Below are 23,012 nucleotides of genomic sequence, written 5' to 3'. Positions count from 1 at the left end.
TACACAATCCCCTCTTCAACAGTATTTATTCCGCTCACTCAACAGAGCTTTTAATAGAATTACATAGATATAATATTCTCTTTTTTTTTTCTTTTTTTTTTTTTTTCTTTCTACATTTGGTTGCCATCAAAAAAATACTCATTAGCTATTTGCCTAACCCAGGCAGTTTTCCTTACTCAATCATTCGGAACTCTGGGGCTCCTTTGCCCTCCTCGGTCCAATCGATGAAATATTCATCCTTGTGCTCGTTGTAGATTCGCTGCAGCTCGGCGATGTATCGGTCGTGGTATTCGGACACTTCTTCGTCGGTGGGGTGTGGGAGATAAGGCAAGTCAATGGGGGAACCAACCACAATGTTGACGGGTCGCCTGTAGGGGACAAGACCGACATCGTAGTTGAAGACGCCTCGGGCATGCATCAAAGGAAGGGTGAATCCAAGGAAGTTCTTGACAAACTGCTGGAATCGGTACAGCTTGGACGACTTGTCGTTGCTAACCTGGTCATAGAGGTCGTTCTCACCAAAGGCCATGATGGGAACAAGGGCGACATTTCCGACCTCCATACCAAGTCGAACAAAACCCTTTCGCTTGAGTAGCACCAGGTCCATGACACCGGGTCTGGCCAGAAGACTTTCCTGTGCTCCACCAACGACAATGCAGATAGACTGGTTTCGCTTGAGGAGGGCCTTGCAGGACTTCTTGGAGACAGAAGCGACTCCCAGACTCATGAGGTACTCTCTGTAGAGAGGCACTCGGAAGTTGTTGGTGAGAGTCATAAGAGAAACAGGGATGCCCGGAAAGAGCTTGGACCATCCAGCTCCCTCGGTGGCAATTCCACCAAAGGCTCCCATGCCGATAATGCCGTGGGGGTGGTAGCCGAAGATGTATTTTCTGCCAGTGGGCTTGAGTTTTGTGGGCGACAGCTGTGGGTCGTTTTCGCCAATGATCTGGTTGGCGTAGGAGTTGAGGGACCCGTTAAGAAGCGTGGAATCAGATGCAGTGGAGCCAGCAGAGGCGGACGACAAAGGTCGTCGGTTAGTGGTGCCATTGTTGCCGTTGCCGTTAAGTTCGGAGCCCGAGGCGTGGCCGTTGGAGCCAGATGATTCTCCACGGCTATATCTGCTGTCGTGGTTAATCCACTTGTCAGGTTGAGAACCCGGAGAGCTGGGAGAAACGGGAGACAGGAGAGGATCTCGCTCGGCAGGCTGCTCCTGCTCGTTGATAGAAAGAGACCGTTTCATGAAGGCGGGCAGAAAGTACTCGATGGTGGAGATGATTGCTCGGAGGTACTTGTTCTGCGGCCAGTATCTCTCAGCAATCAGGTGATACTCCTGGACGTCCAGAGGGTAGTATGTGTGCGTGGGCTCCAGATCCACCGTCTTGTGCAGAGTTATGGGGAAGTAGCGGCCAAAGAGCTTCCAGATGAAGAAGTTTCTTGAAATAGGCGAGTATCGCTTGACCACTCCTCCGTTGGACGGGGAGTCGTCTTTAACAGCGTACACTACATACGCAATCACAAATGGCCAGAGCAGTGGAATTGCGCAGCATAGCATGAAAATTGTGAGGAAAGTGGGAATGCTGAAAATGTGCCAGACCAGAGAGAAGGTCTCACATCGGTTGAGTAATGGTGTCGATAGCGGGGCATATCGGATTCCCGCGATTTTGGGTGCCGTGTCGTTTTTGTCTCGCGACTTGTAGTATTGTGAGTCGATAGTCATAGCTTTTGTTTTGTGTGACTTGTCTGTTGCCTGTTGTTAGAAGAAAAAGTGGGAGCTTATCAGTCACGGTCCACGAACGATTTCGTACTTGTACGTAATTGGTCGTGAGAACTGTTGCAGAGCCGGTGCTTTTTTTTGTGGCCAAGTCGACAGGTCGATTTCGGCGCTGTGCGAGGTTGCTGGGATGTGCTGGTTTGGCTGCCAAATGTGGGGAAGATTTCAACCTCGGATTTGACGTGTGTAGAGGAGTCGGTTTCGAGGAGCAAGGAGGACGAGCAGTGGGTGCGTTTTTTTATCCGCCTATAGATAGATTTCTGTAGCTCAGGTTGCTGTTCCTAAGATGTGTTCACGTCGACGGTCTGAAACGTTCCGTGGTACTGTATGTCGTACAATATGTCGCAGACGAAGATGATTGCGCAAGGATGACGCACGAGAGAGGAACGGTGTGGGAATGGAAAGGGAGTGTTGGTGGTGGTGGGAGAAAGAGTTTCGGGGGCGTGGTCTGCAGAGAGAAGCCCGGTTTGTGTGCGATTCGCTCGGAAACAGTTGGAGACCAAAATTTCAAGCAAGCTGAGATTTGTCCAGTTTTAAATCACAAGCACCAGCCCGTCTTTTAAGCCCCGGTCCTTCGTGCAGCTGAGATGTCATTTTTAGCTTTCACCTTACAGTTTTGCCTCACCAGGTGATGAGGGGGTAACGTAAGGGGATATCAGTTGGCGTGGAAAAAAACTCAGTTCAGGATAGACGAAAAGAGAAAAGCGAACCATGGGGTTGAGCGTGCCACTGGTCGAGGATGGATCGGGGAGGTACCCCTACTTGCACAATACAACGGTCCGAGGACATGCGTGTGAGCAACAGGTGACATACGCCTGATTGGCCGGCTATTTGCGGGGTGATGGCCATATGAAGATGGAGACGGGCATTTATTACGGGCTAATATAACCGTGCTAATTTTCACAACAATCGCAAGCAAAAATGCACCAGGATCCGCCCGCAGCATAAAAGAGGTGTCCGATATTTTCGAATCCCACTTGCAACTGGTGCTACGCAGCTGAACCAAGTGTGCTCTTAATTCCATCCAGGCAGGCCAATGCATTAACCTTGATCACAGCACGTTTTTCTTCTGTGGAGAAGAGAAGCCATCTACATAAAGCTACTATGCCTGTGCAGACTAAGGTCCAACAGAATGCATAAACCAACGCCTGTTTGGGACGGGCTGTTGATACCAGCCTAGTTCGGGGACACTCCTCTGCTATAGTTGCGCGACGCGTTGCGAAGCCCGGATGTTTAGCCGCAAATTTGTAGCTCAGTAAGAGGTTTCTTAGTTCCTCTATCAGTGCCACTGATCTGTATTTTGACTCTCGTTAGCCGAAGCCTATTCTGGTTTAGGGGACAATGTCCAGCTAAATCAACTAAAGTGAAATTCCGTGCTCTCCATCTAGCACGGTGAAACAGATACTGGAATTTCCACTTTTCCCCACACATGATTTGTTTCTCGTCAGATACGATATTATTGTCCTTAGAGTGTATCTCATGTGGGGAAACGGTGATCGTCCCATCCATCTGCTTCTCGTACCTTTCACCGTAATACTGGCACTTCTGCACTTTGGCACTCGTATTTTCTGCTATGGATGTGTCGTCATTGCAGTGTGTGCTTGCAGATGCACATTTGAAGCAATCATAACCAAAGGGTGCGCAAGAAATTATCGGCGGATTGTCCGTGCAATCTGTATAAAGCATATTTTCCGTTAATTGCAACCTCTTGACGCCTCCATCTATAGATTCCCCCTGTGGCCCTGTTATAGATGGGTTAAACTGCAATTGTTCATAGATTTGTGCTTGTATGGGGGTCCATGGAGACACCACACAACTATTCATCTTTGTAGGAGCCACGCCCGATTCAGTCAGTAATAGCGCACTGGAAATCAATTGGCACTATAAACATGTCATCAAATTAATGGTTTGAACTTTTAAAGCTATAATAGATGTGTCAGAGTCATAATTGCGCTTCATATATACGAAGTTGTACGATGTTGTCTCGTGGCTGCCATCAATTGATGGAGGCCCTCTGGTTACTCAGTCCTGCATATCAGCATACTAAGAGATTGATGCTAAAGCATTCTAGCCATGTGTCATTGTGGCGCTATAAATATATCGAGTAATGCAATTCTGTCAGCCGTGATTAATTAATGGCAGCTTGCAGCCATTGGGAGACAGCATGTACTCAGCTCAATTTGCTACTTGTACGGCTATCGGTATGTACACTTGTATGTATTGTAGTTTGTGGGTACCTTAGACGCCGCTGTCCCGTGCCATTTCTCGTTGGACACTTTGAGCTGTGAAACAGCTAGCCCCAAGACCCAGGTCAACATATAAAACCTGGCCCGTAACGAATACGGGCGTACACACTGTACCAGCACAAGTGAGATGCAGTGCTGGTCATGATACGTATCCAGTCAAGGGTGAAGGACAAGTTGTAAGCACGTGAGCCGGGTTATGATTTTTAAAAGAAGGAAATTATTGGGCTCGCGGAAATCAGCTGGCTAATTATGACCCACGAGCTCGCTTCTACCGGCTGGGTGTCATACAGTCGTCTGCTACCCGTGGGGGTTGGTTAGGCATTGGAACAGGAGCTATTGTAGCTGGCCTTTCTACACATAGTGGAAAGAGGACACTCGATTCACCGGATCAACTTGAATATCCGGTTGTTACGAAACCGTTTTGGGTATAGAATCAAAGGCCAGGCAAGCTATATCCACTAGCCACTGCAGTATCTTGTGGCTATTCAGTAACAGTAAATACCTCATTGTGATGAAGAACAGATAAAGGGTGTTGTTTGTCTCTCAGACACACTCTGGACCCATGGTAGAACTAGTTGATCTGCTAAAATAGCTGCCTGGCTTTTGGCGATAGCACATTACTGTAATTATTAGCGTCTATTCTAATTTCCGGTCTAACCACTAAAGTGATGGAGAAATCTCGGGGATTCAGAGTGACCCACTCAACAGAATCGAGCTTTCCATTCTATTAGCCCAAGCGCTTCCACTTACTACTACTACTTGTACAATCTCCAAGCACATACTGTACCCCCCGAACCATGTACTTCGTTTCTGATAACTTGACGACTGGAGAGCTGTCAAAGGGGGATATTATGGGAAGAGCTTGGCTGATGTGACATCGCGATCATCCCCATCTTCAATTTCTGGAACAGAGTCGAGAACAAGAGAAACCAAAAAGAGACGTCAGGTTATAATATTTGTTCGCTCGCGAAGTTATCAAGCGACACACAACCCTCTGGAACACAAAGAGATAGGACATTCTAGCTAGACTAAAGGACGTTTCAGGCTTTCCACAAGCTGTTTACAGCACCCTTGTCAACATATTAACGCAGTCAGTCACACATTTGTCAGAAAAAATTGTACAGTAAAATAAATATCCTATTGTACATACTTGAGTTCCGATAACCAAGAGAGTTGTGCAACTCCCTCCGTGATGTCTTGTCTTAGGACTGATCTGCAGTTCCTGGGTATCCAGGAACGTGGGAAATGAATAGCCCAAATAATAAACCAGGTTGCTCGAATATTACGAGCCTGCGGGAGCCTTTTTCTCCCCCCACTTGTAGAACTCTCTACTGTACCAAATATTCTCAAAAATATTGATCCGTTCTGCACGCAGACCCGTGTGCTGAAGATTCCAACCTTGCCAACCCCGCCGAGTTAAGTGTATGCAAGACATTTCCCCACTCCTAAGCCTAATTTCCAACTTGGAACAAGATTACAATGCCATGATAGTTTAGTACGAGTGTCCATCATTCTGTATGGCAGCCAACGCGAGAGATAACTGTGGTTTCCAGAAACGATTATACGTGGCAGACAGATGTCACGTACAAGTACCAACCTCCCCATAAGTTGAGTACAGTCGTGGTGCTATTATCTGCATCATAAATTCCATAACATCGCTACATTCAACGCGCAAACCAACTGTATTTTGATCAGGGGAAATATTGAAAATAGCTATAGAGTGTAGTTGAGACAAGCACATCTTCCTCTGGCTCCTCACAAAATTCTATCCATCTTGACAGTCAGATGGGGGACTGACCTGCAACTCTGTTCCTATCCGGTAGGGTAACATGGCCCTGGCTTGTAAGCATTGCTCTACATGCTGTTGTCTATATCTAACAATGCTCTCACCATTTTTACTTATGTAAGCATTGTCAGACTGAACCCACCTCCCAACATGCCCTAACCCCGAAAATATCGAAGCTAAAATTGTACGCATTTTTCAAACCTCAAAATCAAATCAACACCTCCGACCTACAAAAATGCTCAGAGTGGTTGCCAAGGCTCAGTACCCCGCCGCTGTGCGATGCTTCAGCACATCTCACGCAGCCTTCGCCAAGGTCTCTTTTGAATCGTCCGAAGACTTCCTCAAGAAGATTGGTCGAGACACCGTCAAGCTGGCTGAAAAGTTTGAGACCTGGGACGAGCTCAAGAACTCCACCTCCAGCGATCTTAAGGAGAAGGGCATCGAGGCCCGGGACCGTCGATACATCATGACACAGCTCTACCGATACAAGAACGGCGAGAAGATTCGAGAGATCCCCCGAGGCAAGAAGACCTGGGGAGGCGAGCGAAAGCGAAACCTGGTCCAGGCTCTGTTCAAGGCTGGTCAGAACTAAAACAAGAGGTGAAGGACTGGAGGACACGTGTACATACTAAAGAGAATGGATTTATGAATTGCATGATGGGCAGAGTGGAAGTCAGATGTAGGTTAAGATGAGGTGAAGGGTGTGATCTACCGTGTGTATCGTAATATGGCGCGGTCAATGACTACTGGTGGATGCATTTACTTTGGCTGGGGATTGAAGTAAGAATACCCAGCTGGGCGGTATTAGCATCTATTCTTGGAGGCTTTTGAGAGTATAAACCCATACTCGTGTACACGAACGCATGGTACTTGATCGTGCTCTAGGAGGGCTCATACGACAATCATTTCGACACATTAATATTCTATTTGTAACAGTAATTCGGCAGATATCGCCAGTCTGGAACCTCTAGGCTCGAGATTTGATACTGTGTCAGTAATAACTCATAGAAATAACATCAACAACAACAAAAATATCAGTCACTCATATCATATTACCTACTCGAAGTTCTTGGCGAGCTTCTGAGCCTCAGCCTCCATGTCCTCGGCGGTTCGAGGAGGAGTACCAGCGTCGATACCACCAGCAAAGGCGTTTCGGTCGTACAGCTTCTTGGCTGCGGCGAAGCCCTCCTCCTGGTCGTACTCCTTGGCGTCCATCTTTCGGTAGATGGCATCGACAGACTCGAGGTCGTTGGCAACACGGGGGATAACGTGGCAGTGGACGTGGGGGATGGTCTGGCCGGCCAGAGGACCGTCCTGGATGGCAATGTTCAGAGACTGAGAGGGGTACTCCTTCTCGATAACAGCAGCGACCTTCTTGACAGTGAGGAAGAAGTCGGAGGCCTCCTCCTCGGTCAAGTCAGAGACTCGGTCAACAACTCGCAGAGGGGAAACAAGCACATGGCCAGGAACAATGGGCATGAGGTTGACAAAAGCGAAGGTGAAGGGGGTTTTCTGTGTTAGCAGACTGTGGGGGAGGGGAGGGGAGTGCGCCGTCGATGAAGCGCTGTAGCGGGATTGTGGTATAGACCAGTCGTATCAACAATTTGAGTACTGTTTCGGTATATACTTAGCCATGGTTATAGCCAAGTGGTTACAGCCAAGTGGTTACAACCAAGTAAGGTCCAGTGGAATGGTCAGAAGTCGTGATGTAGGCGTAATCAGAATGTCGGAAGAAGCTGGTACACATTTGTATGTCTTGCACATGGCAATTTCTCTCATATGGAGAGTGTAGATTCCTTTGTAGACACCACCTGGATAAGGCGGTTGGGTGCTCTCACTGGCACAGGGTGGTACTCACATAGAAAACCTGGGGTTAGTTCAAAAACCGTATTGGGCATGTCAATTCCTCCATCTCTGTCTCATACTCACCTGCTTGGTCACGGGGAAAGTGCCGAACTTGATAACAGAAGCCATTGTTGTGTAATTAGTAGATGTTGAGGTGAAATGATGTGGGGCAACTATTTGAGTTTTAAATAATGGACCTCCGGAAGGAACGTGGGTTCTGGAGCGGCGGGACTACGGGACATTTGTCTCAACAGACTACTTGTAGTTTGAGAGCAGCGTGACGAGAAGTGGTCGGCGTGTGTTCCTTGGCAGTCTTTTTCGTCCTGGTATACGGTCTATGCTTGAATTACAGAAATGCTGATTAAGCAATTATCAATACAAGTAATGTATTATCACGTGATGTTGAAAAAAATATCAATGACAATTCTCGATTTTTGGCAATACTGAGAGGAGAAGATATATATTCAATCGAGTTCAAAATCCATAACCCTGGAAACAGGAGGATGCCACCTTGACACCTATCATCTCCTTCCGCTTACTTGTAGTATCGTCTTACTAAGTATTTTACAATACTTCGAGGTAGCATGCTGCAGACCCGCACAGGAAGTTTCAACATCTCCAACGAATGCTCAGCAAAGACTGCATCATTGGCCAGAGGGCCTTTCTCAACAAAAGCCCCGACGACAAGGATCCTGAGGCACAGTTTGGCGTGTTCCAGTTCCAGGGCAGCACGAATCAAAACGTCTTCTATGGAACGCCTACAGTGATGGTGCCCAGGGACTGGTGTCCTGAGGGAACTGGAGAGGGCTCTCCTTCACCGGCTGTGTGTTTTCACTGCTTTGCTGTCAAGAGCAAGCGGTCTCATCAGGGCGTGGCTCGCTTGCTACGGTGTGGAGGATGTGGTCTGGCGATGTACTGTCGTGCAGAGTGTCAGAAGTCGGACTGGACAGAGCATCACAAGTACGAGTGCAAGATCTTCAGCAACTGGACCACTCCATTGTTGCCTGGCGTGAGTTTGGCGCTTATTGTGCGTACAGCTTTTGCCATGGCTCAAGATACAGATCTTCGAACACGGATATTTCAGATGCACACTGAAGGTAACTACAAGTCCCCTACGCGTGAAGTTTTGAACTCCATGGCGGACGAGATTGCTGGACAGCTGTACAAATGTTTCAGTGACAATATGGAAATTGCTATTCCCGAATCACTTCTGAACAGCGCACCTTGGATCGAGGCAAGTGGACTGAACAAAGACCAGTTGAGACATATGATCATGGCACTGAAGAACCATACACTTTATGTCGGCACTGTTGGAGCTCAACCTCATGTCGCCGTGTTTGACGCAGATCTGGCCTTTATCAACCACTCGTGTGCTCCTACAGCTGTCATGTATCTGCGTGATTCAGACGAGGGTAAACATCTCTGTGTGGAGGTTGAAAGTGACACCAGCGCTTACTCCACAGAAATCACCCTCAACTACACAATGTACTCAGACCCCCTGCATAAGATCAACACCATAGACACGCTTCCGTTCGATTGTGACTGCTACAAGTGCAAGGTATACGACGTTGACGGAAGCTTCTCGTGTCATGCTTGCAGGCTCCCAGTGGGCCCTTTGAAGAGCGACGAGTACGGAGGAGGATGGGAAACACAACAAAAGTGCCAGTACTGTTTCCAGAGATTGCATTTCTCGTACCACGAGTGTCGAAAGTTTGAGTATGAGGCCAGAGAAGTCTTGCAGAAGGTCAGGCGTCATCTCCTCAGCCCGTACGAGGACGTTCCGGGTGACCTGATTCCCAGTGCGGGCGGACTGGCACCTATGCGTAAGGACGAGACGTATGGCGAGGAATGGCTCCCTCTTCGACTGCTTACTTACATCATGTCGATGGACATGGTTTCTACCAACCACAGACTGTTCCAGGACACCATGGCTCTTCTGCTTGTTGCCTTTCAGGGGGCCCCATCTATCTTTCTACCCATCATTGGTTTCTTTCAGAAACGAACCCGCGAAACTATGCCCTTGGGCGCCAATGGGTACGCCCAGAAGCTCTACAATTATTTACATGTCACATGGCCTCTCTTTGAGATGGTATCTGATGCCCTTTCGCGTGCCGTCGTAACTCAGATGTTGACTGAGCCTGCTCCTCGACCTGCTGATGCCCATCCTCCTGGGGCTGCTGGCGTTCCCCTGACATCAACTGCATCCACTTACGCAGCTCTCATGCTGGTGTACGACTATGGCAGCAAGTGTCTGGCTGAAATTGAGGATGCTGTGGACAAGAGAGCTTCTCTGCGAGTTGCATTTGGCCATTTGACAATGCAGAACCAATGTTTCCTGGTTGACTTGAAACGCCAGGCAGCAGCTGGCGGTATCAACTGGTTTGATGCAGACGCGCAGCAAAAGTATGGAGCTCAGTTCAAGTCCATATACCTGCTGTTGGGCCCCCAGAGCTCAGTTAAGATGAAGTTCCCTTCGGCTGTGTGGAATGTGATGAACTTCAACGATGAGATGGAGTTGCTCATCCGTGGAGACGCCTCTTCTTTTGACGCAATGGCTAGAGAGAAATGCAAAGAGGCAATGACGAATGCATAATCTCTGGTGCTGACCAAGTACCCAGATGTATATTAATAAATGATTTATATGAAGCGAGGCTGCATAATGTAGGTGTTATATGCTGCTTTGGATATTGACGTCAACGGTCTCATATTGAGGTACAGTACACACCATTAACTCGTTGTAGTCTATGCCGTTGATAGATCCATTGTAACGTGCCATATATATTGCTATTCCATAAACATGGAAAATAAATTATATATACAAACGATTTTGCCACAGTTATCTTCAATTCTGTACACTACTCTTTTCGAATTTGAACCACAGCACAATGAACATTCCCGTTGGTGAGCCTCCCTTTTGCATCTACAGAAACTTCGTGCTCAGAAAGATCAGCAAGACTCACTTTCATGTGAACTTCAAGAAGACGAAAAAGGGCAAGAAACAGCCAAAATCCACTGGTGGTGAGATCAAAGTGGTACAGAAACATTGCACTCTTCCGCGCTAGGCTCATTGCCCTATAAGTTCACCCCTACGCCGCCTGATACCATACTTTAAGCATTGTCACATACCCAAATTTCATACAATCATTATCATTATCATTATTTATAATATCATAGCTGAGACGCATCTTAAAGCTCATCACGAGCGTCGTACTTTCGAGCCTTGGCATTGCCCCATAACTCGCCTCGGTCCTGCTTAATAAGCTTGACGAGATCATCTCCGATCTCAGCAGCAGCCTTCTTGGGGTGGTCAAGCCACTCGAGGAACTCTTCGCTGACATCAACAGACTCTCGGAAGTTTCGTCGAATAGCTGCCAGAGAAGTATAGACCTTGGACTTCACCTTGGAGGACAGCTTAGAGGGGAGCGATCTCTGGAACACGCCAGACCACTCCTTGAGTTCGTCTTCCCACCAGTTGGCAGAGCGTTTCTTGACAGCGCCTTTGATCGAAGAGAAGTCGTTGTGCAGATCAGGGGTGGCGAGAACATCCTCAATTAGAGTAGACACTCGTCCTTTTACGTCGTCAGAGCCAGTCTCGTACAGCTGTCGAAGAGTGTCACCTCCGTGAAGATCAACGAATCGAGTGACAGTCTCTGGAGTCTTCAGAACCGCAGAGAGGGCGTAAACAAGAGAAGAAGAGAGCTTATCTGCCTTCTCCTTGGAAGACTGGGCAAGATCGTCCAGAAGAGATTTGACCAGATCAACCTTGGAGTTAATCACCTTGTCGAGAGCATGTGGGTTGTTTCTTAGAGAAGCACCAATGGTTCGAGCAGCCATGATCTTAGACTCCACATCGACCTTTGCGTCTTCAAGGATCTGCAGGAGCGCATTGAGGGGGTCAACGTCGCTCAGAGCAATACCGAAATCAATCTCGTGAGACAGTTCCTCGAGTTGGGAAAGAGCAATTGGAAGCATGGCTGCCTGTCCATTGACCTTGTAGTCTCTCAGGGCAGCGACGGCATCAGAGAAGGTCTGGTGGTCACTTTCAGGAATGTTGGGGTTGGGCTTATGGCCCTCCTTGATTCGCTTTTCCTTGATGGCCTTCTCAATGGCCCTCTGGACCTTTTCGTTGGCGCTAATACCCTCATCCCCGTTCTCCTCGGTGAGGTCCTCAATGACAACTTCGCCCTCGGGAACCTCTTCTCCAACTGCAACAGCCACGCCCTCAACCTCTTCGTTAGGGTCGTTGATTTTGGCCTCCTTGACGCCGTTTTCATAGTCCATTCGCACGTGCAGGCCCGCGGGAATCACCTGGTCGGGCCATACCACTTGCCACTCCTCGGTAGGGACAAACACCTTGGGGTAGCAGATTTCCTTGCCGGAGTTCTTCTCAACTCTGCAGATTTCATCCTCGCCCTTGGCCAGGGCACCAGCCACGAGGGCCAGTAGTAGAGTCTTGCTGAACTTCATTGTCGTCGGTGGTGTTGTAGAGGCGGAGAGAAGAAGCCAAACGCCGAGACTTTCTATAGGTTTTCAGGACACCTGGAAGGTTGCCACTTGGACAATATTCAAGGCAGGCCAATGCACCTCGTACATAAAGTTATATCAACATACGTGGCGTGGCGTGGCGTGGTGTGGTGTGGCGGTGGCGTTGGGAAGAAAGCGGATAATCATGTGATCTGCTTCAGGTGGTCATTATGGCTCTGCTGATGATGCTCATATTTGCTTACTCAGCCGGGCTGCCAATGGCTACCGTACGGAGTACTCGTACTTAACACTACATCCCTTAACATTAAGGTGTAACTGCAACCTCTACGCAGCAAAGTCAAACTGCGATCTGGAATTGCATGCATTCTAATCATCGCTAATACAAGTGTGGAGCTAATCACAGCACACTCACTCCGTTCACCACAATACACAATGACCAACGTTCTTTTCGTCTGCCTGGGAAACATTTGCCGATCACCAATGGCCGAGGCCGTCTTCCGAGAGACCGCCAAACGAAACGGCAAGGCGGACCAGTTCAATATCATCGATTCCTGTGGAACCTCAGGTTTCCATATTGGTGACCACCCCGACACCAGAACCCTGGAGGTGTGCAACCGAAACAACGTGCCCATCAAACACGAGGGCCGGGCTCTGTCTGAGAGCGACTTCTACACCTTCGACTACATTTTTGCCATGGACAACTCGAATCTGGCCAACATCAACCGACTCAAGCCCAAGGACTCCAAGGCTGTTGTGTCGCTAATTGGTGCCCACCGAGAGGACATGTCTTTCCCTGAAATTGTGGATGATCCTTACTACGGCGGAAAGTCTGGGTTCCAGCGAGCCTATGAGCAGCTGACCCACTTTTCTGAGGTGTTCCTGAAGCGTCTTGACGAAAAATAGAGGTGCAATTAGGTGGTTGGATATAAAGAAATTAGAATGGAGGTTTGTCTCAGTCTCACTTTCACCCTTATCATCTTACTTACTGTAGCTAGCTGAGGTGGTTCAGCTTGCGGCGTAAATTAGTGTGTAGTCATGTGACCAGAGAAGTAGGGGGGGATGCAGTTGTTGAGTAAATCAAATTCATTTTAGAAGTGAAACCTCTTGTTCATCAGAATTTTTGAACTTGTAATATATAATATATTACCCCTCTTGATTGCATAACAGCCCACTTGTACCACTACAGTAAGTACTACACTCATACTCGTAGTAATTATGACTGCGTTTCTGTTCTCAGATCAAACTTCGCTGCACGCCATTGCATGAAACCAACATCGCGGCTTGGACTAGACACACCAGAACACAATGTCAGAGATACGGCCGTTTATCAACCAGCAAGTCCAAATTCTGTCGACGCCGCTGACTCTCGGGCCAAAGGGCAGAAAGGCTATCGTCAACATCATCGATAATGACCCAGAACTCACCAAGGCGAAGAGAGCAGGCATACTGCGAGGTGTCGAGAAAATGGTGGAGAATGTGAACGCAGCAGTCAGAGAACACAACCAACAGGTACTCAACAAGCAGGGCATTCATTACGTGTCGACAAAGTGCGAAAACATTCTCACCGAGTACATTGCCAGTTTGGATGATGAAGACGTTCTGGATAGATACCCACTTGACCCATACGTGCAACTGGTCAGCGAGAAGCGGTCTAACAACGCAGGGTTGGAAGAGGACAACGAAGACAAAGGCAATCGTGACATTCTCGGAGAAATCCAGTCTCTGCCCGTTGAAAAGCTCTTCGATATAGTGCCTCTTTTACCCACAGAGCGCGACGCGTCGAGCGTGTCGAGATTATCAGACTCGGTCAAAACACGTTACATCGAGACATTCAAACGGCTTAGCCTTGCGTGCGATACTTACAATACCACCCTGCATCGTGCACAAGCTCTTAAGGAGTTGTCATGTACAGCACAGTTCCTGGAGCACCCTCAAGAGTCCATCCACCCCAATCTGCCGGTAAGAAGAAGTGCTCTGTTGGATGAAATGAGTAGATTGAGGTCATTGGTAAGTCATATTGTGGCATTGGTAGAGCGTGATCCTTCAGGCAAGAGTCTGGATGAGCTGAAACGCATCCTATCCAAGGCGGAACCTGAAAGCGTGGAGCGGCAACTCAATGCATTACTTGGTCAGACCATATGAGTCTCCATACGGATGTTAATCTCTGTGTATATTTATAATTGCATTAATCTACAAGCAATGGGTTAGTCTGTCTAGTCTAGATTGTCCAAGAAGCTGGGGTTGTTTGCCATCTTTGACTTGAACTTGCTCCACCAGTCGTTGAAATGGTTCATGGACACCATGTTGTTGTTGACGGTGAATCCAGACAAGTAGTTGTATGCGTTTTGAATGATCTTGTTGGCCAGCACCGCAGTCTGTTGAGAATTCTGTACTGTGGGTTTTACTGCCGATGCGCTCACCAGAGCACTGTTGGAGTCTCTGCTAGCCTTGAGCGCTGCCAATTGCTGTTCCACGGTGTTGATTGGCTCTATGCTGATACCTATGCTGATGGGAACCTGTTCCTGTGGCGCTCCCTCATCAACCATCTCATCCGGATCGAGTGTATCATTAACAAGAGATCCTGTGTTTTTCAATTTGAAAATCGCTGAAGGCTTGCTGCTGGATAGTGCTCCTAGAAGCTGGAAATCGGTTCCAGGAAGCTGGAAGTATACTGATGCTGCGACAGTAGGGTCTAGAGTAGCTCCAGGGAGCAGGAAGACCACAATGTGATTCACTGTGCCTCCATTCTGGATCTGGATGCCGTACTTGTTGTTGTCGACTTGCTGGAAATCAGTCTGTGCCTCCCTGCCAGCGCAAATCACTCCGAACATGGACATTTTGGTGTTTTAATGATGGTCCAATGATGGAAACGGTGGTTGGATTTAAGGCGTTTCGTGCAAAAGCAAGGATGTCCAAGTCTTGCATATCACCTGCATGTGCATCTTTAAAGCAAGCCGTGAGAAGTTTCTGGGAGGTTCTCTTTAGGGTTGGCTGATGTAATCAAGTTCTGAGGGAGAAAAACTGTGCTGGGACTCACCTTCGAAAATTAGAGTTCGTAACCCAGTACATAAACACGCTGAACAGGAAGTTTTCTCCTCATACACACACAACCAGTATCATTGGCGATAACTTCGTCCAGCTAGCTGGGTTACCAGGCTCACAAAGATATTGGTTATTGGCCGGTTTCTTGGTGGTCTTGGCGATCCATCTTGGAGGTGTCAATATATATGGTTGAATGGGACCGTGAGAATCGAACACTGATTTCAACTGATTTGTTCGTGATACTACGGCCCCAGATTAATGTGCCCGGCGATACATATTATTTAGCTTCAAAGGACCTGTTCCTTTCTGTTGTTGTTTAAATAAGAAGATCGGGCTAAATTCCTCACATAGGAGTCCCTTTATAGAATTACACGACCATGGGTGGTGAAAGACATGTTCTTGTCCTGATGAGTGCATCAGACAGCTCGACACCTCCTACTACTTATAGTACTGTATGTAATATTCCAGTGACACGGAGACTCAGAGTACAAGTACAGTACTTGTAAAAGAGTTTGTATTGACTGACACATTACATGGTCCCTATGGTTCTCGTACAGTACAAACCTGGTATGGGGTGCTTTACTGTGAACCGTATAAACCACAAGCAGCTACGTATCCGCTCCTTGGTTACGGCTCCCCGCAAAACTCATTTCCACCCTACTATTCCATTAATAATAATAACCATTAATAAATAAATGTTTTATTAGTGAAGACAGGTTCCAGCGGGAGCTTTTATCAGAAGCCCCAATGTCCGTCGTTTTAAAGGCATCTCATATCTAACAAGAATGCAACCAGGTAGATGCTGTCCCCGCATAAAGAGTCAGACGGGTTCCGGGATCACACTCGAGAATCTCGTTGGGCTCTTCAATGCTCATGTTTTCAGTGGTATGATCAACGATGCCACAGTTGCCGTGTTCGGCCCATCCCCATGCTAGAATTTGTTTCGTGGAGCAGGCCTCCACCTCGACGACAACGTGTTCTGATCCCGGAACCATTTGAAGGATCTTCCGATCTCCCTTCTCGGGTGCAGATTCGCAGTTGAATTCGCGGGGAGCGTGTTGGCAGTTTCTGTTGCTTCCCAACGACAAGATGCGGGCGTTGGGCAACAGAAAGTGTATCGAGGTCCATGTAGTTCCCACCGATAAGTAGCCCATTGACAGGTGCTTTGCGTGCAGTTGATCGTATGTGTCTCGTTCGCACGACAGTGTATGAATTCCGTGCTTGTCGGTCCCCAGAACGGCGAAGTGGCCTGTGTTTCGACTAGACACTACTGTGAACTCCCGGCCACAATGGACGTCTGTGGGGGTAGAAGGAGCACAGGCTCCCAGGTCGAGCTTTCGGGGGATCCACAGGCATCGCACTGGCCCGTTCAGGAGTCCCAGTTGGCCCTTGCGTGCCCCTCCCCATCCCCAGACCTCTCCATCGTCGTACAGTACCACGACATGCTCCAAGCAGCAGCTCATGGCTGAAATAGATTTATCAGGCAGACCTTCGATTCGGCCCAGCTTGCGGCTGGTAGGGGTTGCCTGTCCTCGTCCTAGTCCTCCAAAGTTGGAGTGGCCACATGAGTAAACATGGTCCTGCTCATCTACGAGCAGAGAAAACGTCCACCCTGCGGCAGCCCGTTTCCAGGTGTGGCCTGGCGTGGCCATGCGAATGAACTCCTGGCATCTGCGCGTTTGAGTGTCTCCAAACTGGCCCATGTCGTTAGAACCAGTGACGTAGTATGCTTCGGGGTCGGACTGCATCAGGAGAATGGAGTGAGTCCCGCCAAACTCGAGAGCTATGGGTCGCTCTGTAATCAGCCCCTGTGGTCCGACCACAGTATGTACTTCGGCCGTGTCGTCCATGTGTCCATTTCCTAGCTGGCCATGGCCATTGGAACCCAAGGCGTATAGGCCCTGACGCATTTTTTTGGTGTGAAGGAGTAGAGATGAGAACCCTGCAGATACCAACTTAATGTGTGGCAATACAGTAGGATTATGTCAGCGAGTTTGGAGGCACGTCAGTAGCCTCTTGAGATCGCTCGAGGTAAAAATATTGCTCTACAACCAAGCCCAATTTTCTTTCATTAGATTTCATCACGTCTTTTCCCGTCTACGTCCTTGTCCATCTCGTCAAAGCGCCGTGCCCCATCTTCCTCATTTCTGATGCCTACACTCTGCAAGCTGTTGCAGGTGGAGGAAAAAAAAAGTGGATACCCCATCTTGAATGGACTGAAAGATCGGGGTAATACGACACACAAGTTCCCGGTCTAAATTAAGGACGGTTTAAAGGAGTAATGGATCCTGTCTGCATACTTATTAGATTTCTCCATCGGATATTATCATCATGGAGATAATTTTTGCCCTCCCAAATCACCGTCTCTTGCTTGGTTGTTTTTCATCTTGTCACGGGTTGCAAATTCTATCGGACTGACACTTTGTTCCGTCTCTCTTCGTTCCCTTTTATCTCGCTTACGGATTGGCACAACACCGTAACCTTGACAACGCAAAGGGTATACCGTAGTTAAATTCTTTTACCGGCGGTCTGGACCTGGATAACCCCCCTTGATTTATGGGTTATACGAGCTCGGAAAGAAAAGAAAAAGAGGAAAAAAAGTTTAGACAAGGGAAGATGCGCCAGAGCGACTTGCTCTTTGCCACCATTAGCAGCACTCTATATTCTCCGAGTCTTCGTAGTGGCTAAAGGTGTTTGGTTTGTCCTCTGCCAAGAACATGTGTGGAATGTGCATGATGGTGTTTACAGTACATTTTGGCTGCTCTGCTGTATTATCACACACGAGCATGGGGAACTAAGCAAAGTGCGCCACTGAAAACGCCACAGTATCGGATACGTACGGTACGAGTAAGAGGACGAGTGCAAGTATTCCTGTTCCTACAGTATGTACTATTATCGCCTGGGTACTCGCACAGCAGAAGTTGTTCAACATCATCCAGCCGATTCTTTTCTCGGTCATCGGAAGCCGTTCATTATTGACTGCGGCCCGCTCCCTTTCGTTTATTCAACAGAAATGGAGTGTTCTTTATTTTAGACCCTGTTTGCAAGCCCACTGTGTGAGCTGTCTGGCTCAGCTCAGTTCAGTTCAGTTCAGCCAACATGAAGCATCTAACTCAAACTCGGCAATCTTCGCGAGTCACCATGCAGGCTGTTTGGTGGCTGGCCGAGGACCAGTGCACTGCACACATATAGATAGTGAGTCAGCAACGCGAGAAGTGGGTGGTTGTAATGGATTAAACAAGGGTTTAAGTCACCCGAAAAGCCTCAGAAAGAGCCTATAATTCGGTTGTCGTTTTCACTGCTATCTTTGCTGTTTGGACTCCCCACAAAGAGTGCCATATTCAGCTTGCCACCTCCTACTGCCCAAAGTTAACCTACTCGTACGCTCTCGCCATGTAATCGCTCATGCAGAAACATCACCACAAAATAATTCAGAAGTGAAAATTTGGGAAGACACGACCAAGCAACACACAACCATGAGTCTGTTGGATCTTCCTATCGAGAAGACGAAAAAGAAGGTGGTTGAAGAGGAGCCAAATCCGCCGTTGGACAACACCAAACCCACCAAAGTCGAGGAGGTGGAACAAGAACAGCACGGCGCAAATGTTGAAGATGACGACAGCACCAAGGACACAGCTGACACCACAGATACCAACAAGTCGGTCGAGGTTGAGGTAGTTGAAACCGAGCCTGAAAGTGAGGTTGGATCAACCACCGATGCTGCCCGACCGACTGGGGCTACTCCAGGTAACGAAGAGAAGGCCACTCCAAGCTCGTCTGATGATAACGCCCCTTTCGACTTTCAGCGGTTTCTGGAACTGCTGCGACACAAGAACGCAGACCCCATCGCACGATATCTCAAGTCCTTTCTCAGCGAATTCAACAAGAAGAGATGGACTGTCAATGAGCAGGTCAAGATCATTGGTGATTTCAAGGAGTTCATCAGCAACAAGATCCAACAGATGCAGAGCCCTCCCTTTGCGGATATGACCGACAACGAGCTCGTCAACATGGAGGAAGGTATCGAGAAGCTTATCATGAACCGGCTTTATTCAAAGACATATTCTCCTGAGGTGGTCAAGCTGGACAATGCGGACAGCATAGGTGTTCTTCATGCGAAGAATCCCAGTGCCGCTGCAGACGGAAACGAAGAGGATCTTATCCGAGATCATGTATTGGAAGAGAAACTGCTGCTTTGGGGATGGATCGAAGGCCGTCATTTGGATATTGACGATAAGTTCTGGAAATCGGGTGCATCGTTTGTGACTTTGGCAAGTGAGGAACTTCGAAAGATTAACAACTACAGAGCTCCCCGGGATAAGATGATTTGCGTGCTCAACTGCTGCAAGGTCATCTTTGGACTTCTGAGACAGACCAAGAGTGAGGAATCCGCAGACGGGTTCCTTCCTTTGCTTATTTATGTGGTTCTCAAGGCCCAGCCGCAGCACCTGATTTCTAACCTCAACTATATTCAGCGGTTCAGATCGAGCGAGCGGCTTAGCGGAGAGCCCGGGTACTATCTTTCTTCGCTGCTGGGAGCCGTTGCTTTTGTTGAGCAGCTGGACAAGTCGTCGTTGAGCATCACCGATGAGGACTTTGATACCAACCTGGAACAAACTCTGGCTGAGATTGCTGAGAAGAACGCCAAGAAGGAGCAGGAGGCCGCCGAGGAGGCCAAGCAGAAGGCTCTTGCGCCACCAGACACCCCCGGCAGAGCTGATTCACAATCTCCAGCTCTGTCACCTGAGAGCAGCACTCCTTCTAACATTCTCATGAGCTCTGCAGGACTCATTACTAGCCCCTTCAAGTCGCTCAGTAAGTTCTTTGAGGGCAGCTTTGACGATGCGGGAGCTTCAACGGAGGACGCTACTCCCCAGTCTGAAGCTGAGAGCATCGCTGTTGCCCAGGGTCTGTCTCACCAGGAGGCAGCTGCTCGACAAGCCTCTGCTGAGGAGTACGAGGCTCAAAGAATCCAAAATGAGGAACACGCTTCTGTGGTCAACACTCTGCACCAAATGTTCCCTATCCTCGATCACGAAATCATTGAAGATATCGTGAGAGAGAAGAAATGCAACGTTGGAGCTGCTGTTGACTACTGTCTTATGCTGGTTGGTGAGTCCTGATGTGTACTGCACGACTACCTACAATCAAAAAGGAACGAAATTAATGAATTATGATGGATATAGATGAATAGAGAAAATAATCTCTAATGATGTTACTACAAGTAGCAAAACTTTTGACGGCGCGTTGTGGTATCGTATGTATTAATGATTATGAAAATGGACTGTATAATGCTATCGTCTCCGACCGTAGACGTCCGCGAACTTGGATCCGGGGGCCGGTTTAGGAGGGCTGGGTTGTTTGATGGGACTTGCTGGTCTCATGAGTGCAGGAATGTTGACTCGCGCTTGGGACTGGGGGAGTGAGGGGGCATTAAGGGATAATGAAGAGAGCTTCTTGGTGGGGGAAGCCGATCTGGTTCGGTTTCGACCTTCTAGAGATGTGGGAGATCCTTCGATCGGATCTAAAGGTTTGGCTGTAGCCAGTGCAGAATTGTAGCTAGGTCTAGGTTGTTGCGTTTTGGGTCGACCATTGAGTCTAGGATCTGCTCTTAGATCCAATCGACTTCCTCCTCCACTCATATCTCTTCTTGCAACCTGTGGGCTGGGAGAAGGAGTGCACAGATCTTCAAGAGAAGAAGTTGATCTGGAAGGTGACAAACTGACCACATCGTCTGCTTCACTCAGTTTACGCGTCAGAAGAGCCATACTGGGTGAACTCTTGATAGTAGAAGCTCCCGATACAGCAGAAGCTGAAGATTTGGCACGCTTTGGAGTGGTCGGTTTAGGCAAGGACGATTTGACATGTGCAACACGTGACTCCAGAGACCGCATCTGAGACTGAAGACCATGAATGAACTGCATAGATCTTGATGATGACAGCGGTTTGGCCCCTGTAGAAGTAAGGGGGGTAAGGTAACCCTCTGCCGAGACCTGGGCGGTTCCAGAAACAGCCCGTCGGTGCGTGGTGGCGTTGTGGTTTGTCGCTGGAGGAGGGTTCATGATTCGCTTGTTGGCATCCTCCAGCTCTTGATCCCGGATCGCCAGTTTCTTTCTGGTGTGTTCCAGCTCCTCTGTCAGATCCTTTATCTCTTCCTTGGCCCGGTGGTGCTCTCCAATCAGCACATCCTTGGCTGCTAGTTCAGCTTCCAGGATTGCCACGTTCTCCAATGCTTCATTGTAGCGAGTCTGAATATCTTCCAGGGTGGAGCATGTGATTCGTTCCCGTTGTTCAATGTCGTCGTTGGCGTTCTCCGTTTCTCTCAGCCGTTCCTTCACCAGCTTGTGGGCGTCCCGTAGACTGCTCACTTCTCTTTGTAGAGCCTGTTGTGTAGAGGCTGCCTCCTTATGGGCGTCCAGAGCCTTCTTTCTCCATTCCGTAACCTCGGATTCAAGTGCGCTAATTCTGTCCTCTAGTTTGGCCTGTCGCTTATCACTTTCAGCCAGTTCCTGCTCCAGTTCGAGTTCCAGCTCCTTGGATGACTCCTGAAACTCCGTCAGCTCGTGTTCCAGCTGCTGGATCTGCTCTTTGGCCTGGAGGTACTGGTTGTATGCAATCACCTCGAGGTGTGCCTTGGAGTTGGGCGTCAAAGGCGACGCAGGAGTGTCGATATCGGTCATGGTGTGTTCTGATCTGCTGTGAGTGCGTGTCTGCGCCTATGAAGCGGTTCCTGGGGGTGTGGTGAAGCTTCCGAGTCGGTCCGGACTACGCACGGGCGTGTAGTGTGCTCTTACAGTCTATAGCCAGTGTTAGAATGCTCCCTGTGAGCGTGTTGAGGTTGGCTATTTTCAATGTTTTGTTCTGGAGATGAAATTAAACCCAAGTAAATACATAGAGTTGCAGCGTGCATATGACGTGGAGATATTATTGTTCCAGGGTGTATGGCGCAGATGGGATGGTGGTGGGATGGTGGTGGGATGATAAAAAACAACAGGTGAGGTGAAGCGAGTGGGGTTTTATAGAGGGGTTTCAGTCGCTTTTAAGCCCTATAACACTTCTAGTGGTGTGGCGGTTACTGGGCACCGTATTTGGTTGTCCCTACTATACTGAGTATGTATGTAAGTATTTGTTTTACTTGTCGCTAATCTGAAAGAAATTAAGGACTCGCTCCCTTTAATGAAACAAGCCCATGTGATGAGGGTGCCCCTAAATGGAGAGAGCTGATAGCCGACATATGAAAGGAATCACACTATAAGAAAGCGTGACTCCCGCGCCACAGAACAAAGTGCTGTACCAGTAGCTGTGTAACATGGAGAGGACAGTACGTACGGTGTGATTAACTCGTTCCAGACCACTCTCCACGACACTTCAGTGTCTAGAGTTAACGGAGAGTTACGACAATCTCAACTTGACGCGTTTACTGGATGACGACTTGGAAATATGGAGTATCAACACTCCAAGAACGCTCAGAATAGATTGTCAAATCCGTTTGTTCGACAAATACGCGTACTGGTGTCATACCTGTGTCCTTCAAATACACTCCTTCTTGTTACGGCAACATTTGCCTGTCACCCTCCCATACTCCCATCGGTACTCCCAGCCGCACAAGTTGAGCTTAAACACGTGACTCCTAACCTCTGTGGGCGAACCCAGTGTTTCTGTCAATATTCCAACCTCGAACTCTAACAAGGACAACACATCAGCACACCAGCACACATCACGATCAAAGGAGGAAAATGGTAAGCAATTGGACGGATCCGAATCGCTCGCGCATATACTAACACAGGTCGTTTTAGCCGCATCCATATGCTCACGTGGCGGCAAAGCCATCATCTCG

General features: G+C 48.4%; 12 protein-coding genes across 12 annotated transcripts; 5 read left to right on the top strand and 7 right to left on the bottom strand.

The window, feature by feature from the left end:
• Positions 1-172: 172 nt before the first annotated feature.
• On the bottom strand, positions 173-1,717 carry YALI1_E38810g (uncharacterized protein; the record flags this gene model as incomplete). Its single annotated transcript, XM_504700.3, has 1 exon — positions 173-1,717. The coding sequence occupies one exon, from the start codon at positions 1,715-1,717 to the stop codon at positions 173-175; it is 1,545 nt and encodes a 514-aa protein (XP_504700.3).
• A 1,287-nt stretch (positions 1,718-3,004) lies between these two features.
• On the bottom strand, positions 3,005-3,595 carry YALI1_E38791g (uncharacterized protein; the record flags this gene model as incomplete). The annotated part of the gene is made up of 1 exon (XM_068283185.1): positions 3,005-3,595. One exon carries the CDS (start codon positions 3,593-3,595, stop codon positions 3,005-3,007), a length of 591 nt encoding a protein of 196 aa, XP_068139286.1.
• Positions 3,596-6,038: 2,443 nt separating this feature from the next.
• YALI1_E38766g (mitochondrial 37S ribosomal protein mS41) lies at positions 6,039-6,395 on the top strand (the record flags this gene model as incomplete). Its single annotated transcript, XM_504699.4, has 1 exon — positions 6,039-6,395. One exon carries the CDS (start codon positions 6,039-6,041, stop codon positions 6,393-6,395), a length of 357 nt encoding a protein of 118 aa, XP_504699.2.
• A 464-nt stretch (positions 6,396-6,859) lies between these two features.
• YALI1_E38749g (uncharacterized protein) lies at positions 6,860-7,777 on the bottom strand (the record flags this gene model as incomplete). The annotated part of the gene is made up of 3 exons (XM_068283184.1): positions 6,860-7,315; positions 7,662-7,670; positions 7,733-7,777. 3 exons carry the CDS (start codon positions 7,775-7,777, stop codon positions 6,860-6,862), a joined length of 510 nt encoding a protein of 169 aa, XP_068139285.1.
• A 496-nt stretch (positions 7,778-8,273) lies between these two features.
• On the top strand, positions 8,274-10,241 carry YALI1_E38744g (uncharacterized protein; the record flags this gene model as incomplete). Its single annotated transcript, XM_504698.3, has 1 exon — positions 8,274-10,241. The coding sequence occupies one exon, from the start codon at positions 8,274-8,276 to the stop codon at positions 10,239-10,241; it is 1,968 nt and encodes a 655-aa protein (XP_504698.3).
• A 593-nt stretch (positions 10,242-10,834) lies between these two features.
• On the bottom strand, positions 10,835-12,115 carry YALI1_E38706g (uncharacterized protein; the record flags this gene model as incomplete). Its single annotated transcript, XM_504697.2, has 1 exon — positions 10,835-12,115. The coding sequence occupies one exon, from the start codon at positions 12,113-12,115 to the stop codon at positions 10,835-10,837; it is 1,281 nt and encodes a 426-aa protein (XP_504697.2).
• A 450-nt stretch (positions 12,116-12,565) lies between these two features.
• YALI1_E38701g (uncharacterized protein) lies at positions 12,566-13,036 on the top strand (the record flags this gene model as incomplete). The annotated part of the gene is made up of 1 exon (XM_504696.3): positions 12,566-13,036. One exon carries the CDS (start codon positions 12,566-12,568, stop codon positions 13,034-13,036), a length of 471 nt encoding a protein of 156 aa, XP_504696.2.
• Positions 13,037-13,438: 402 nt separating this feature from the next.
• YALI1_E38692g (uncharacterized protein) lies at positions 13,439-14,275 on the top strand (the record flags this gene model as incomplete). Its single annotated transcript, XM_504695.2, has 1 exon — positions 13,439-14,275. One exon carries the CDS (start codon positions 13,439-13,441, stop codon positions 14,273-14,275), a length of 837 nt encoding a protein of 278 aa, XP_504695.2.
• Positions 14,276-14,346: 71 nt separating this feature from the next.
• Positions 14,347-14,970, bottom strand: YALI1_E38677g (uncharacterized protein; the record flags this gene model as incomplete). The annotated part of the gene is made up of 1 exon (XM_504694.3): positions 14,347-14,970. One exon carries the CDS (start codon positions 14,968-14,970, stop codon positions 14,347-14,349), a length of 624 nt encoding a protein of 207 aa, XP_504694.2.
• A 981-nt stretch (positions 14,971-15,951) lies between these two features.
• Positions 15,952-17,085, bottom strand: YALI1_E38656g (uncharacterized protein; the record flags this gene model as incomplete). The annotated part of the gene is made up of 1 exon (XM_504693.3): positions 15,952-17,085. One exon carries the CDS (start codon positions 17,083-17,085, stop codon positions 15,952-15,954), a length of 1,134 nt encoding a protein of 377 aa, XP_504693.1.
• Positions 17,086-18,651: 1,566 nt separating this feature from the next.
• On the top strand, positions 18,652-20,298 carry YALI1_E38640g (uncharacterized protein; the record flags this gene model as incomplete). Its single annotated transcript, XM_504692.3, has 1 exon — positions 18,652-20,298. One exon carries the CDS (start codon positions 18,652-18,654, stop codon positions 20,296-20,298), a length of 1,647 nt encoding a protein of 548 aa, XP_504692.1.
• Positions 20,299-20,469: 171 nt separating this feature from the next.
• YALI1_E38608g (uncharacterized protein) lies at positions 20,470-21,855 on the bottom strand (the record flags this gene model as incomplete). Its single annotated transcript, XM_504691.3, has 1 exon — positions 20,470-21,855. The coding sequence occupies one exon, from the start codon at positions 21,853-21,855 to the stop codon at positions 20,470-20,472; it is 1,386 nt and encodes a 461-aa protein (XP_504691.1).
• Positions 21,856-23,012: the final 1,157 nt, after the last annotated feature.

The sequence above is a fragment of the Yarrowia lipolytica genome, chromosome 1E (assembly GCF_001761485.1).
Source record: "Yarrowia lipolytica chromosome 1E, complete sequence".
NCBI lineage: Eukaryota > Fungi > Ascomycota > Dipodascomycetes > Dipodascales > Yarrowia > Yarrowia lipolytica.
The sequence above is the reverse complement of the archived record's forward strand: the minus strand, read 5'-3'. Positions and strand labels throughout refer to the sequence as shown.